This window comes from Mastigoproctus giganteus, chromosome 5 (assembly GCF_048544385.1).
Source record: "Mastigoproctus giganteus isolate SK-2022 chromosome 5, ASM4854438v1, whole genome shotgun sequence".
Classification (NCBI taxonomy): Eukaryota; Metazoa; Arthropoda; class Arachnida; order Uropygi; family Thelyphonidae; genus Mastigoproctus; species Mastigoproctus giganteus.
In genome coordinates, this window is record NC_143579.1 from 233,476,698 (window position 1) to 233,494,273 (window position 17,576).

The 17,576-nt window shown below is 34.3% G+C and overlaps 1 protein-coding gene across 1 annotated transcript in view; it reads left to right on the plus strand.

Annotated features, from left to right (window-relative positions):
- The window catches only part of LOC150086284 (uncharacterized), a 114,230-nt gene that overhangs the window by 40,703 nt on the left and 55,951 nt on the right, over nucleotides 1–17,576 (plus strand). The window contains exons 4-7 of the mRNA XM_090374848.1: nucleotides 7,219–7,430; nucleotides 7,618–7,778; nucleotides 11,896–12,004; nucleotides 16,636–16,681. Coding sequence (XP_090230974.1) covers nucleotides 7,219–7,430; nucleotides 7,618–7,778; nucleotides 11,896–12,004; nucleotides 16,636–16,681 — 528 coding nt within the window. The remainder of the gene's footprint in view (nucleotides 1–7,218; nucleotides 7,431–7,617; nucleotides 7,779–11,895; nucleotides 12,005–16,635; nucleotides 16,682–17,576) is intronic.

Genomic DNA, 17,576 nt, shown 5'->3' on the forward strand with positions numbered 1-17,576 from the left:
GAATGGCATTCTTCCTCTTGCTGAGACTACACACACACACACACATGGGGGGCATAAATTTAAGTTGAGGAAGGAGGCTACCATCTGTTAATGTGGAAGTGGATGGTCTGAATAAATTCAAGGAAGAACTAAAATTTTTGGATGATATAGATAGGACAAGCATAGTGGTTGTGTTTTTTTCCCCTTTTTTTGGCCAATGCTATATAAGCTTGCTTTCTTGCATCATTTGTCAGTAATACTGCTACTATTTCTACTATTTGCATTAAATAATTAAATTTTTCATAGTTTGAGGCTTTCTGCCCTAATTTTTTTTTTAGTTAAAAAAAGTAACTTCAACGTTGTGGATGACTTGCGGTATATTTATTATGTAAAAAATATCACTAAGTCAAGATGTATTTGGCTGTGCTTACTTATCCATCAGTGATGTGAAGTGCCAAAATATGCCATGTGTTTCAAATAAATTAGCATTAGTAGAGGCATATCAGGCAAGAAAGCAAGCGTATATAGCATCAGCCAAAAAAAAAAAAAAAAAAAAAAAAAAAGCCCCATCCATTCGCTCTAAAAGTTTGTCTAGTTCAGCCTTGATTTTATTTAAGCTGTCAACTTCCACAATGACAGATGGAAGCTTGTTCCAGCAATCAACCACCCACTGGCTAAAGGCAAATTTCCAAATCTATTCTATAACTGTCTTTCCTCAATTTTAATTTATGCCCCCTCCCCCCAGGTGCAGAATCTGAGCAAGAGGAAGAATCCCATCAGCATTGATCTTGCTCAAACCATTCAAGGCCTTATACACCTCAATCAGATCACCCCACGGGTGCCTAGTTTCTAGGTCAGAGTTTCTCAACCTTTTCTTTGTTTCTGCACACTTTTAAAGATGCTAAAATTTTGTTGCACACTACAATTACTATTATACTGATGTATGTTTTATATATATATATATTTATATACATATATTCACAAACTGAAAGTTAATTAACCTTATTAACCATATTTCTGTTGGGTATACTTAAAGATACACTTATTTGTTTTAAATGCTTTTAATATTCTTTTTTAAACATACAGTACATGAATTGCATAAAATTTAAAAGTAAATGTGTAAAAAATTAACATATTTAAATATAAAAACAAACAAATATTCAATTATAACATTTTAATCAGTGAGACGATTGGGTTTGATGGAAGGCGCACAGTTTTTTAATACGAGGATTTATTGTGGATAAGCTTACTCTTACTCCTCTTCAGCTGACTTTAGTCTCTCTCTCTCTTTTTTTTATTTAATCTCATTTAAACAGAAAACCCTGTATTGCAAAATTAGGAAGTTGGAAATGGCAATAAAATTCTAATTGCCTTTTTGAAATTCATGGATATTAATTTTGAATTTTGCTAATATTAGCATTATTAAAGTGAATTTCCAGCAACTGGTCACTACAGATCTCAGCCAATTCTTCTTCCTCTTGCAGATTAATTCTAATGTTGGAAGGTTTCTTGTTGCAGATATTGTGGGTCTCTTACCCACAAATATAATTTTTTGGTATCAAGGGATGGAAAGTAATGCTCAATTTTTGTCTTTAACAGCTGTAATGTTTCGCTTATTACATTAATTATTTTAATATGATTCATTTTGGCAGTCAAGGGAAACATTTACATATTTTTTCCATATACTCAACTTTTCTTTAAAGCAACAACTTGTCAGCAGAAGTGAGTAAATTTTCCTCTGAGCCTTGCATACTGATATTTAATTTATTAAGCTGCATGAATAAATCTGCTACAAAAGCTAATTTACAGCACCAAATTTCATCACAAAATTCTAATTGCTGCAGTGAAAAAAATATACACATTTCCTCATGCAACTCATACATATGCATAAGCACATTTTCTTTCAATAGCCACCGAACCTCAATATGCATTCTTAAAGAAAAATTATTGGACTCCAATTTCTCGCATAATTTTCCAGAAACACATATTTTTTGTGGTCTAGTTTTGATATAATTTACCGTTTTAACTGCTTGATCAAGTACAAGTTTTAAATCGGGTATGACTGTCTTCACTACTAGAACTTTTCTGTGTATGAAACACTGTGTGTTTGTAATACAGTATTTGAATTGCATTGTTTTCCTAAGTTTACAAATCCTTTTTGTACTCCTGTCATTGCGGGAGCACCGTCAGTACAAATGCTAACACACGACTTCCAAAAAATACCACACTTTTGGAAATAATTATTCATTACTTCAAAAATATCATGGTCGGTTGTTCTTTCAGTGAGTTCATCACCAAAAAAAATTATTAATAATTGTGTCATTTTCGATAAACCTGACAAATGCTATTAATTGGGCTTTCCCGCTAATATCTGTGAAATTATCTACTTGCAATGCAAACAATTGCCCAAAATTATTAATATTTCGAACAGCTTGTTCTTCAATATCATCGGACATTTCTTTTATACATCTGCTAATTGTGCTATTCGAGAATGTGGTACAGTCATTATTTTTTTTCCAGCTTCCTCTCCCAAAATACTTTTCACAATTACTTGATATGCTGGTAAAATCAGACTTTCTGCCGTCGGGTGAGATTTTTTTTTTTTTTTTTTTCCACCAGTTCAGCTACTAAATAGCCAGCTTCTTGCTTTATCTTGCCTGTTTTATCAGATATTTAGCCATCTACAAAATTCTGTGCCTTGTTTTCTAGTAGAGGCCTGTAGTTGTTCAAAATATTCCATAGTTTTGGACAATAAATTCTCGTGTTTCATAGAAAAATGACTCTGTAATTTATTGGGCACCATTGATTCATTCGATAATTTTAAACCACATACCACACATAAAGGTTGAGGACAGTCTTGGGTACCAGCATATGAAAATCCCATCACAAAATAATCATCATCGTATTTACGACGTTTTCTTCTTTTTTGATGTTTATGGTTTCTCATTTTTGTTTTTGTCATTTTCTCCAAGCTCGTTGTTATCAAGTTACCTCTCCTGATTTCCTTTCACTAAAAATCTATCCATTGCTAATAATTTCTAAAAAAAATTAAAGTTACTTCTAGAAACTAATACAGTTAATTGAAAATACCTGTTTTATATGAATTAACTGAATATGATGTTTTAGAGATATAAAAACACAAAACATACTTTAAAAACACAAAGGAAATTTCTTACTATGCTGCTTACAAGTTGTGCTATACAACTGCAGGGTGCCTGGGTGAGATTCTCAAGTGATAAGAATGGCCGAATAAAGGTGAACAGATCTACTACTAGGAATCAAAACGTGAACAGATCTAGTACTGGGAATCAAAATGTGACATCACATTGACCCTTGGAAGGGGCTGGAATTGGTGCAGCATAAATATTCAAATTTTTTATTTGAATTAATTTTTATTATAAAACTTGAATTTATTAAATTTTTTTTATTTGCATTTCTGTGGCACACCTGAAGCATACTCGTGGCACACTAATGTGCTGCGGCACACAGGTTGAGAAACGCTGCTCTAGATGCTGCAATTTGCAGAACTTAAGCCTATCTTGGTAACAGCAAAATAACCACATTCTTCTCCTTTGTTGGAATCAGTACACTTTTTATTTAATGTGTGGGTGCAATATGTCAAAAAAAAAAAAAAAACCTTCACATTATAAAATTGATGCAGTCATTAGCAAACTTTAATTGCTTGGCTCTATATGAAACTGAGGCTGTTGCCCTAAAGTAATGTCTTATCAAATTTGTTAGAAATGACTGCCCTTTAATCAACCCATGCTTATATTTTTTGTATAATTTCATTTTTGCTGAAATATATATATACGAACCTGCAGTATATCCCTAATCACACAATAGAGTTTCAACTTAAGTCTCTAATCACCCATGGAACTACTTCTATGAAAGCAGATCTTCAATCTGCTGGTACTATACCCGAGTCTAGAGATGATAAATGCATTATGATAAATGTGGATTTTTAAAAATGTCCTGCCTCTTCTATCACTGGATAAATCTAATCTTCTCCTCATACCTTTTGAAGTGAAACTTCTTTAGGTAAGCTCTAGGCAGTTTTCAGATGGGAGTAACTTGCGTTCATGGATTGACATAAAGTGCAACAAAAATGCAACACAGCATCTAAGCCATAAGTAAATGCATTAGAGGTTCTGAACAGCCAACTATCATACTAGGTTGAATGCACCAGATCTTGTCTGATCTCCAAAGTTAAACAGCATTAGGCACTGTTAGCAATTGGGAAGGTGACCACCTGGGAATTCCTGGTGTAGTTGACTTTTTGCCTTCCGTTCTTTTTTTTTTTCTTTTGTTAACCTGTGGAAAATATGCTTCCAATTTTCACTTATCATTTAATTTTGTTAATTGGTAAGGTAATAAAGTGTAAATCTGTGCTTTATATCTTTATTTTTATAGCCTGTGGATAATATTCCTCCTATTTTTGCTTATTAGAATCGCTGTTAATAGAATTAAAATTCAATTTGTAAACGTGATCACAATGACTGCCAGGGCGCCTCCATAGCCAGGTGGGAAGGAGCAGCAGTGCGTAGCACACTTCTTGATTAGACCGGGGTTCGAGCCTGTCACCACCAAATACGGAGGATGTGGAAAGGTCAGGGAATGACCACCGCATATTCCCGGAGCAATATGGTCTTAGTTGCTAATGCTCCTAAAAAAAAAAAATGACTGACTGGCACTTACTACCGTATCTTATAGGGAATGGTATTTTGTTATGGAGTGTATATCGTAAAGTTATTTTGTCATACAGTGAACCATTCATAAAGCGGGGGTCCACTGTAGTGAGTGTTGTAATGTGTATAGAGCACATATATGTGCAATGCATCCATGGATTGGATTGACAAAATTCACCAAGAAAATGTGACATGAAATGATTCATTTCCCCCATCATTGTACCACTCCGTACCAGGCAGGCGCAACACATGACCCAATCAGTACCCTTACTGATTCGGTCATGCTATTTCCTTCACCATTCTCTACCGTATTTAATAAAAAAAATTTCAACGAAAAAAATTTTATAATTCAACATGCCGAAGACTAATAGTGAGCATTATAAGGTGTATAGGGTACACATGTAATGCAACCACTGAAACCCCCTCCATTGAGTACAAAGGAGAGATCTAAGCTATTTCAACAGCGGAAGAAATTACAGCATGCGATGGATTTGAACAAAGAAGCCGGAGAAGGTCCATCCTCATCTTCAGAACCTTACATCTCCCCAGAAACTTTAGATGTGAATTTGGAAGGAGGATTCATGGAAGTTGACACTACAAATGAAAACGATAAAGAGTCCTCAAAGCCCAGTCGTAAATGAAAAGTGAAGAAGCCAAAACTGACTGCCAAAAGTATTCCATCAAATTGTTCAACATATAGCGCCGACCAGGCTAGCCGGGTGAGCAAAATGCCTGCCTGGCAACCCAAGCCTGGTTGCAGGTTCGAATACCGCCTCGGGCTTGGATCAGAGTACTGCAAAAACCTTGGGGGGTGCATTATGGCCACAGAAGCCGATGCGCCAACGACTACCCAAAAAAAAAAAAAATCAACATATAGCCAGTGTAATACATAGCAGGAGCAGCAACAGGATTTTAAGAAACACCGAAGCATCCATACACAGTTTAAACGTACATGCCTGGATAATGATTTTGCTTCAGCCTATTACATGTGGGATCAGATTTGGTTCAAGAATGATGTGAAGATTGTAGCAGCTCGAGATCCTGCTCTTCTTCAAACAGTATTTCCAAATGAGAATGTAAGTCAAATGTCAGCCTGTAACAGCTGTCGTGGCTCTCTCAAGAACAAAGCAATTCTGGCTCTGTCGAAGTCAAACGGTTTTAAATATCATCCGATGCCATAGCACTTGCCAATAGTTTTGATAACGGAACGTCTCACATCTCCAAGGTTCCCATTCATGTAGATTCATCACCTGCAGCATTCATACAGTCAATACAGGTTGAATGCACCAGATCTTTTCTGAACTCCAAAGTTAAACAGCATTAGGCACGGTTAGCAATTGGGAAGGTGACCATCTGGGAATACCTGGTGTAGTTGACTTTTTGCCTTCCTTTCTTTTTTTTTCTTTTGTTAACCTGTGGAAAATATTCTTCCAATTTTCACTTATCATTTAATTTTGTTATTGGTAAGGTAATAAAGTGTAAATCTGTGCTTTATATCTTTATTTTTATAGCCTGTGGATAATATTCCTCCTATTTTCACTTATTAGTTTATTTTGCTTATTTTTCCTATTTTCACTTATTAGTTTATTTTGCTTCTTTTTCTATCATTTATAGATTTTTTGTACTTGCTCTTCCTTATTGATGCCCTGCTTTCCTTATTTCTGTTTTAATAACACTGGCTATTGTATATTAATTATTTATTCAATCTTGAAATTTTTGTAGAATGTAAATAAAACACCAGCAGAACTTTCAGCAACTTCCTTTCTGAAGAAATATAAACACTATCCTGTTGTGCATGGACATATGCACCTATGTCTTATTTAAGGCGGCTCATGAATGCTAGTTCGGCTCTGCAGTAATACATTGCGATGATACATATCTCTTTAAAATGACCAGAAATAAGTATAGTGTTATGATTTAGTAGTCTTGTATTGTTCAATTGTTTCTAGCCTCTTTGCTACCAGGAAGGTCGCTTCCCCAGTACTGTCCATTCTATGAGAGGTGGGCCACAACTGTGCACATACTCTCCTACCAAGTAGATAGGACTATTAATATCCCACACCTACACTTATAGGAAGGCAGAAGCTAAACCTCTGTACACAACCTATCCCATATCTCTGGGAACAAAATCCAGAGGTACCAGCAATCCTTGATCCTGTTGTGCAAATGAGAATTTTTTTTTTTTAAACATATATGTTGTGAATCTATTACAAAAAAAAAAAAAAAAAACCAGCCCTCAACTGTGGCTGTAGTTTAATGCTTGCCATAAGCGGTGAAGTTATATTCCCCACTGGTTCATGGGGGGCATTTCAGAGTATAAACGAGGAATCAATTTTGATAGTGTCACTAAATTCCTGAATGATATTTTTGTGCATAATATAAGGTTGAAAGATTTAACATTATAAAACATCGTTTCTGTTTGAAAAGATAGTTTAAATAAGAGCTAAAGAAGACTACTTTACAGTTATGCAGGGTAGTCTTACTCAGTTATTTTTTGTCATTCACTTATGTACTGCACTATATAAAGATAGTCTTTTTCTTTTACATAAAGATTTTGGAAGACAGAGAATACCTAGGTCTACTGGTGAGACATCTCGTATTCTTAGTTGTGTAAAACATGAAAAGGCACAAAGAGAACGAGAAGCCAAACGTCGCCTTTTGGAAGAAAAAAAAGCAGAAAAAGAAGCAGAACATCAAGAAATTCTTGATTGGGAAAAGACATTGCTTGGTGATGATATAACAAAAATAAAAGCCATGTGGGAGGTCAGTTAAATTTATTATTTTTTTTTAAGCTAGATTTGTTAAAAGTTCCTTTAGCTTTTAAAATTTTTTTTTTTTTTTTTTAAGAATATATTTTGAATGATAGTTTTTTTTTTGTTGTTGTTGTTGTTGTTGAGTTTTTTTTTTTTTTTTGTTTTGCTAAAGAAGGTTTTTGAATATTTTCTTTCAGTTACCTCAGATTGGGCACTTTTTCTTCTTGGTTCAAAAAGCTTTAAAACTCCCACAGATATCCCAGTTTGCTCTTGAACGCATCTTTTCCATGCCAGAGGAAAGTGTTTTGCTATCTGTTATTATGACTTCACTTTTAAGTACACCCAATCAACGCATGGTGTAAGTTATTATTGAAGAAATAATATAATTTGACTAATAATCCATAATTTTTTGTCAGTAAAATAAAAAAAGTATTTTGGTAATTATGAGTGAAATAAATATCCATCACATTTAAGTAGTGTTTTATATTTTATTTCAATATCCATCCATACCTGCCAATTTTTATTAATTTTTTTTTTGATTTACAGATGTCCTTTTATTAATGTTAAATAAGCATTAAAAATGTTTTTAAAAAAAATACAGACCTATCAAATACTGAAATCATGATTGATATAATTATTAAGATAAATTATATAAGTATATAAAAAAAAAAAATATATATATATATATATATATATATATAAAGATACTCTTATATCATATGAATTAAAAATAAAATTTTATTGATATTTATTATTTACAAACAGTATTGACGCTAAATTATTAGTTGTCACGTTTCAGGATTCTCTCCAAATCCTATCACGTTTCAGGATTCTCTCCAAATCCTTTGAAGCTAGTGTTTTTAACTCAACCAAAAAATATAAAGGCACCTTAAATGGGACTAAGAAAGAAGGGACTCAGGACTCATTGACAAATACACTGTTATGTCATAGTAGTGGTGTCCTGAGGGTAGAACTCTCCCTTCTTTCTCAGCTTCACTGAAACTCTGATGATAGAATTCAGAAAGAATCCCAAAGCATCCCACATTAGTGACTAAAAATTTAATGTTGATATTGTGCTTGTAATGATTATAAGTGTCAATAATAGATATGAATGCAGTGTTAGGAAATTCATGCCATTTATCAATAATGTGTTGCAGTCAGAGTGTGAAATAGTGAAGAACATGCTCCACTGTTTGTTTCCTCCAACACAAAAAATTTCTTCAATCACTTTCTTCAGCACAGTAATGTTTCATGGATTCTTCTGAAACATTGTCTTTGAGATAACACCAGAGATAAAAATCACATGGATTCAAATCAGATTGACATCGGAAGCCACATCAGTCCTTTGCCAATATACCTCAAGATAGCAGTCAGAAACCAACTCTACAAAAACTCTGGAGAGTAGCCAGTGTTGCCATTCGAATCTCCAAACCTTTCTCTATGGAGTAATGATGCTGTTAGTATGAAAATTTGAAGCTTGTGAAACTGCAAAGAAAAGAAATAGTGTGACGAAAAAAAAATCGCCCTATATTATCTTAATAGATACTAACCACATATCACCATTCCCTAACCATATGATATAATTTTGGTTATAGATAATAATTGTAGAAAAACAAATAAATTCACAGGTTAGGTATAGAGGTATATGTATTGATATCCTTTTCAGTGGCAAAGAGATTTGAAGAAAACAATGTCATGAAAATGGTAATTTAAGATCAGCAATCACATGTACTTGGCATGCATGATTGCCTATCCATTTGGTTTGCTTTCCTGTTCTATAAATAAATTGGTCCTCTAGATACATGGAGAAGAGGCATATTCTAATTTCTTTAATTTTTAATATGAAATTGTTTTTTTGTTTTTTTGAATAGTATGGTTAATTGCTCTTTGCTTTAATTACAAACAACTGCAGGTGATCTTAGTTAAAAAGAAGCACAAGTTTTAGGATGCCTATGCCAGTATACTCCTCTATATTTTAGACTAGCAGTTATATTTAGTCTTCCTTGACCTTGCAGCTGCCTTTGATTCCATAAACCCTTACATGCTTTGCTACCTAGTAGACACCTTTGGTATTAAAGGGGATATTTTACATTTTATCCTATCTTTGCCTTTGAATTACATGCTAGTTCTCTCATCGGGTAATCAGGTTCTAACTAGAACAGTTTCTATAGAGATTCCTCAGATAGTATCTTTTCTGCTCCTATTTTCTCTGCTTTGATTCCTCCATTGCACTGATGTCCCTCTGATTTATAATGCTGATTATATAAAAATCTGGTTTATTTCTAGGAATGGTAATGAAGCTACAATCAATAGTATTAAATTTAAGTTTAAAAGTTTGAAAAAAAAAACTTACTCTTTCTCTTTTCAAGGTTTAGGATCATTTCTCTTGGTTTTGACTCAGTATTAATACTGATAAATCTAATTATATGTATATATTAAAAAAAAAAAAAAAAAAGTGTCCTTTGCTGTTCTCCCTTTGATTTTTAGTCATTTTATTCCCTCTGTCTCTATTCACAACGGTCTTGGCTTATTTATAAAAAGTTTCAGTTTGGACCTTGCCTCCAAATACTTTGATCTTCCTCACTAAGAAATATGTGGCTTATTAAGCAGGTCCATATCTCCAAAACTCCCATAATAAAAAATATATATATATATAATGACCATATTGTTCTCTCTAATGTTATCTGTTTCTAAAGTGTGGCTCACTTCTGCTAACTCACATCTTAAGCTGATTCTCACTGTTGATTATCGTATGCTCAAGTAGGAAAACTTTTTTATTTTTATGAAAACCACAATCACAAAAGGTATTAGAACCTATAGTACTTAGTACCGTGCATGGGTTGAAGGTTGGGATGGCAGAAGAAGTAATACATTTTGACATTAGACTTGAATTTCTGTAGATTGTAAGTTTCAGAAATTACATGTGAAGTTCAGAAAATACATGTGAAAAATACATGTACCAGAAAGCCAAAGCTAATGAGGATGAAGAAAAGTTGGGAAGTACATGGATGTTGACTGATTGTAGCAATGACTATGGAAGTATCTATAGAAAAGGCATGCAGCAGAAACAGTACATCTATGAGACTGTAAAAGATGGGTCATTAATTAACCTGATTGCTTTCTTTTGAATGGCATCTAGAAGTTGAGAGATATTTGTGATGCGCTTTTGCCAAAAGAGATTAAAAGTCAGGATAATTCCTAATCGAAATGATGACACTCAGATTTCTTGTCTAGAAATCTGAATATCATCAAAGAGAAGCATAGGAGAACAAGAATCTTTTTTGAGAGACATAAGACATGACTGAGTTTTAGAAGGATTGAAATCAATAAGTTATCTCTGCTCCACTGGAGATCAGCACTTAAGGAATTGGTGGTGGATATTTGAGAAGTTGAAGGTGTTTGTGTAGGACAAGAGTTTCTCAAACTGAAAGGTAGAATGCAATATGCTGTCATCAGCTAAACTACTGATAAGATTTGCAGTCATTGGAAGAAGGTCATTATTGTACAAGCAGCAAACAGTGGGAGAAAGAACTGAACCTTGGGGAACACTAGCATTAGTGGAGAAGTTAGAAGACAGAGAGCCATCACTCATCTTCTAGATGCCCAAATGCATAAGATGGAAGCTTGTTAAAAAGCCCTGTATGCTAAACATGATCAAAAGTCTTAAATGTCAAGAACAACTGCTTGAGTTTCACCAAACTTCCGTTGAATTTGTCCAAAATGAATAATATAAGCCAAAATATCACCACTGGATCAACACTGATGGAATCCATATTGGTGATCTTTGATCAGATGGAAGTTTTCTAGATAGTTTAAGATTTGGCAATTAATGGATTTCTCCATTACTTTGGAAGTGCAATAGCGCAATAGAATGATAATTGGATCCGAAGGATTTGCCATCCTTTTTAGGAACTGGCTGGATATGAGCAAATTTCCAAGCAGAAGTAAAAACATCAGTGGAATAAGAAAGTGTAAAAAGGCAACACAGAACAGGAAAAACCTTTTTAGATTTTTTTCATCTTGCATGTTCCGAAAAGATCCTGGCAGATGAATTCCTTCTTGATGTTATTTATTTTATATGTTTGACTTTTTTGGTATCTTGTTTTTTTACAAAATTCAGGGCTTTCAAAAATGCTGTCTGCAGAAGAAATGAGAATATCTCACCAAATATTGTGTACTTATCGGTGCCTTCCAAAACACTGTCTGATTTTGACATGGTGTGTGTAATGTAAATTACCTACAAAATTAAGAATGAAAAAAAGGAGTAAATCTGATTGACTATGGACCTAGTTCCAGCAGCAAATAAATTTCTGCTGTATCATCATATAAATTTCAAAGTTTTATATATTTTCTAGTATCATACTTTATTAAGTTAATTAAACATTACATAAGCACTTATCAATGTGAACAACTAATTTTCATTTTGAGTGAGGTATGAAAGACTTCTTCAAGAAGATGCACCCTTATTTTTATAGGATAGACCAGAAGCCAGTGATGCCTTATAAGATATGGCATGAAAAGTTAAAACAAAAAGTCCAGTCATGGTATAAAGTCTTCCAGAGCAAAGATGGGAATGTGATAAAGGTAATAATTTTGAAGATCTTTTTGAAATGCAAAATGCCTTGTTCTTCACATATATTTGTTTATTATTTGATTATTTTTTTTTCAATTTGCAGACAGACAAATAGGCTCGGCTAGAAAATCAGAATGTCTTGTGGGGAGGGTTAATTTTTGAGAGAGAGAGAGAGAGAGAGAGAGAGAGAGAGAGAGAGAGAGAGATTGACTGGAACTTGAATTGGTCACTCACCTAGTAGCAGACCATTTCTGGATTTGCTAAAGGACTGCATTTTATACCTAGTTATCAATAATATCAGATATATCATTATATATCTAGTTATCAGTAAGCATCCATTAGATATTAAGGATCTTCATATAAAGGAACCACTGGCAAGCAGTGCTCATAGTATATTGATGTAGAATTTATTAAAAGAAATAATTACTGTCAGATGAAAGGGGAATAGTTTTCATTTTCACAAGGGAGTTTACAGCAGTCTTAGATATCTCCAAATTCTTTTCAGTAGAGCCAAATGGTAATTTTAACAAACACAACAAGAGGAAATGTTATTCTGTAAGCTACTGAGAATTTATACCAATGAAAGGGTATTGTTCAAAAGTATACACCAAAACTGATAACAAAAGAAATAATAAGAATTATAATTCAGTGGAAGAGAAGAAACATGAATGGATGATTATAAAATTATCAGGGAATCCTGCATCATAAATTTATTGCAGACAAATATAAATTTGTCTGCAGTAAATTTACTTAGAGGTTAGATATGCTTAAGTAGGTTATAAGAAATAATTAGCTAAGGTGCAAAGAACAATAAATTTTAAATTCTTTGCTTATATCAGCAGTAAAAGGAAAGGAATCAACACTGGTGGTCTACTTATAGCTATGGTAACAGCATTGATCATCCATCATCAAACCTTTAACTATTATTATGAGATCACCCCTTGATCTTGGGAAAGTTCCTATTCATAAAAGTGAGTGAAATAAATAACTATGCCCTGTAAATTTGACATCTGTGCCAGGGAAGATTTTGAAATTCTTGGTTAAGGATATAACACAGGACCATCTGGACAGGAATGGAATTATAGTGGAGGCACAGCATGGGTGTGTGAAGGGAAGATCATGTCTGACGGATCTTATTAGCTAGTTATTGAAGATGCCCTTATATTATAGTGGCCCAGGATAGGTATTATGTATCCCCATTGAATGGGTGTGCATTGAATGGGCCGTTAAAGATAATGATCCACTGACACACTAGGGTCTGGCTTGGCATTGTCAGTGATACTCTACAGATAACTGATGGTTATTGTGGGTGTAATTTCATGTTTTCTCTGATCAATTTTCCTATCTTAAGTGAGATGAAAATAAAAAAGTTCAGGAAGCAGGAACCTACCGCACATCCTCTTCTGAAGATAAACTAACTCAGATGGCAAGCAGATAGGCTACCCCAGTTGCAAAGACAAGGTATGCACAAAGGTGCAGAAGCATCCCTGCCCTGACCACTCATCCAGAAGATTCCTTGCTTTTGCCACTATTGTCTCAGTTATGGTGATAGTTCTCCTACCTCATAGCACCCATATTGAGACAGAAGCTTTTATACGGAATTCTGTTAGTAAGTTGTAACTGGTACTTCATAGAAGTAACTGGTCATCAGACATGCACCACACATCATCTCCAAGCCACATCATCAGCATGCACAACCAGACAGCATTTGGTGCTACAGATAAAAGTAGCAATCACTGCAGCATGATTTAGTATTCACTGCTAATGAGATAATGATGGACGTGTGGTGTCTTATGTTGGTCTAATGTTTAGGGTACATATCATCACAGTGTACACTTCTGTGGTACTCTGTGATGATACATAATTCTGTATAATACCAGTAATGGGTTTAGTGGTATGTTTGTGTAGTGTGTATTTTGTTGTGTTGTGTGGTTGTTTCTGGCCACTTTGATAACAGGAAGGCTGCTTCCCAGTACCTACCCATGCCATGAGATGGGCCACAACTGTGCTCATACTGTTCTTAATAATGGACTTAATCCTACACCCATAGCAATATTTCATTTCTTAAAGAGGCCAGGTAAATAAAATTTATATATACAGGGTGTCCCATAAGTAATAAGGCAGTGCTACTCTATGAAACTATGAAAAAAAAAAAAAAAAGTTGAAATTTGAAATCACTCTCTGAGGGGAAAACTTTCTAGGGATGTGCCCAGTACTTTGAACTTCTGATAGTCACAGTTAAACAATACCAGCTGGCACAAACTGGGACAGTACACTTTTGTAATGGCAGGTTGAACTAACTCCCTGTGAGCTCATCACAGCAAAGCATGGAGGGCAGTTTTTGCCACAGCCCAGAAGACAAACCTACTATTCAAGCATGAGTCCATCCTCTGGAAGACATTCCATGGGTCAGCCCTACCTGATCTGGCTAGTTTGCATTGGAGCCATTTAGTTCAGATTTCCTCCTTTAAGATCTTGACTGTTTCTTCAGATGTGACAGAAAGCATCGGCCACAGTGGCACTGAGAGGTCTGCTCAAGGATCTTGCAACCCTGCTATGGAAAGCTGCTTGAGTCTTAGTGACCAAGGCAACTACTCCCATCTCTGCTTATGTCCAATACATATCAAGATAGAGTCCAGGACTCTCAGGGCTCAAACTACATAAATTACAAAAATAAAACTGCATTTTATGCTGCCATATTGACCTGTACATCCCCCAAATGCAACAGATTTGAATGATGATGAGGAAAATATATGTACAGTAAGTCCCCGACATACGTAAGAGATATGTTCCAGGACTTCTTATGTAAGTCGAGATTTCCCTAACTCTGGAATGACTAATAAAAAATTGCTACTATATATACCCCAATATGCCAAAATTACAAAAACCACATAACACCTCAGAAGAATGAAGAAAAATAGTTTTATATTTTTTATATATTAGTTATATGCATAGAAAAATAGTTATATATTTTTTATATATTAGTTATATGCATAGAAAAATAGTTATATATTTTTAATTAATTAAATTACAAACTTTATCTGGGGACAGCTGTGAAGTAGCTGGAATGGCACATAAGAAATGAAAACATAAAAGGAAGAAAAAACACGTTATTGTATTGTAAAAACTGATATGTATTTTGTAGCCTTAATTATTATAGTTGCCTTTGTTGGTGCCGATTCCTTCACCGCTTCTCGTATTTTGTCTTTGTCCAGATATTACTGTGTTCACTGTTGACACTGACAAATCTAAATTCTGCACAATACTTGTTAATAGGGCCAGCCACAAGCATGTGCACCTTGTTCTGTCAAACAGGGCCCCCGTGCTCAAATGGTCTAAATCAGTGCTACTGAAAATGTGGTCTGCGGACCGGTGCCATTCCGCGAACTGTTTGTTATCAGTCTGCAATGAGTAATTTTTCATTTTTCTAATAATTCATTTTTATTGTATTTTACAAAAGTATTGATCCACGACAGATTGGAAATAAAAGAAACTGGTCCTTCACCACAGATAGTTTGAGAAGCACTGGTCGAAAAAATAATATCATCCGCATCTTTTCTGCATTTCTATCAACAAGCCTACCGCTGTCTTAATGTCTGTTTACCCACATTATCGTCACTCCAAGAGAGCTTGCGCGAGTCGACTTGACAACTTCCGGAGGTAAGGAAATAACAAACAGCCCTGCAAGTAATTCCTGCACAGGACCCCACAGATATTTCTTGAACAAGGCTCTACAAATTTTAGGGCTGGCTCTGCTTGTTAATGTTTGACCATTTTCATACATTCTTATTATTTTAATTTTCTGATCCAAATCGATCGCTTTCCTTTTCTTGGTAGATTTACTAGTACTGCTGTCACTTGTTCTCTTAGTCGGCACATGATAACAGTCAAAATGAAATTTTCTGTTAAGAACTTTACAGGGTTAAGGCGGAAACACAACATTATTATCTCACGCGAGCTCACATGCTCACATTTTACTAAAGCACATTTCTGGAGGTCACTACCAAAAAACAATAAAAATTATTTGCAGTTTCCGGTTTATTGGGCTTTTCTGTTAATGCAATCTATTATAATCGGGTAATAAACTCATTTTTATTGCATTTGCAATAATACTGATAGAATTCTGTGGGTTTTTGCCTTGTTATGGTGAAATGTGTGTCCCCTTCCCTGAAATCTTCAGTCATATAAAAAATCATAAATAAATTTCAGAATCTTCTCTTAATTCCTATTTTTTAAGCTTTGTAAACTTGTTACTCCATATCTACTTGTGCAATTTGGGTGTGTCGTGTTCGTCGTTATTGACTGCTGTTTTTTTTTTTTTTAACCAACCCACAAGTTCCAGTCAATATCTGGGTACCAGTCAAGTAGCAGTCAGTATTACAAAAAGAAACAAAGACAAATTTTTAAAAATCATTTTAGTTGGACAATGAAAAATTATGTAAAGCCTGTAATTAGAGTATGAATTTCTGCAGAAATTCGTATTCTTTTTAGTCTTGAAATATAGAGGTTTTTTTTATGGATATCACTTTGCCAGTAACACAATTACACATCTTAGTTTTTGGTTATTAAAGCATTTACTTATTGCTATATTATTTGAAATTTTGACTTCTTTTTTAAATTAAAAGTATTATATTCCTTTTAGGTATTTAATGCTATCGGCATCGAAGCAGATTTTTTTAAAATACTAGGTAAGTATTGTATTATTAACAGAGTCAGTGGTAGCTAAAAAATTTTTCTTTCTTTCTTTATGTGTTTCTAAAATATCAGCATCTCTCTCACACACACATATCAATTTCTTCTTGATCTAGTCACCATCTGCTAAGCTTAGACACCTGGATTAAAATTAAATTAGCAGTATAATAAAAATTAAATTAAATGTCTAAAAATATCAATCATATAATGAAAACAAACTTATGTGGTGTTATTAATAACACTGGTTTACAGTGTATCTGGGGTTTGAGTAAAAGTATGTGGCAGTTATATATGCATGTTTACTGATTACTAAACCTAAGTCAGTTTGTTTCTATCACGTAAAGATTTTTCACAATTCATTAACAAAATATTACCTAGGTATTATACGCAAATGTGTACATAACTATAGTTTCTGCAATGGTTTACAAGTTTTATATTCCTATATTCGTAATCAGTATCAAATATTTGCCTCAAATACAACAGATTGTGCATGTTTAACCAGGAACTACACACACTGCAAGGTAGCCGACCTTGACCCAGGAAGGTAGACTGCCCCCCACACTGCTCTTCTGGCCCATCTGTAATTCTCAGAATTTTATTTTCTGAATGGAGTCTGGGGGACTCTTGTGTGTGGTTATGGATTAAACTTGTCTGAGCATACACTCGCTTGTTTGTACAGTCCACTCAACCACAGAGCCTATATAAGTGGCACACCCCTTATGCGATCATTCCTGTAAAAACTGTCGTGAAAACTCTCATTGTGTGGTAGTTTTCTTTTAGTATGGCAACCAGAAAGTGTATTAACAGTCCCGACATATTTTGTTACATATGTGGTTGTTTTGTTCCTGTAAAGCAGAGGTGAAATATTACTGATTTTGTAAAAAAAAATCG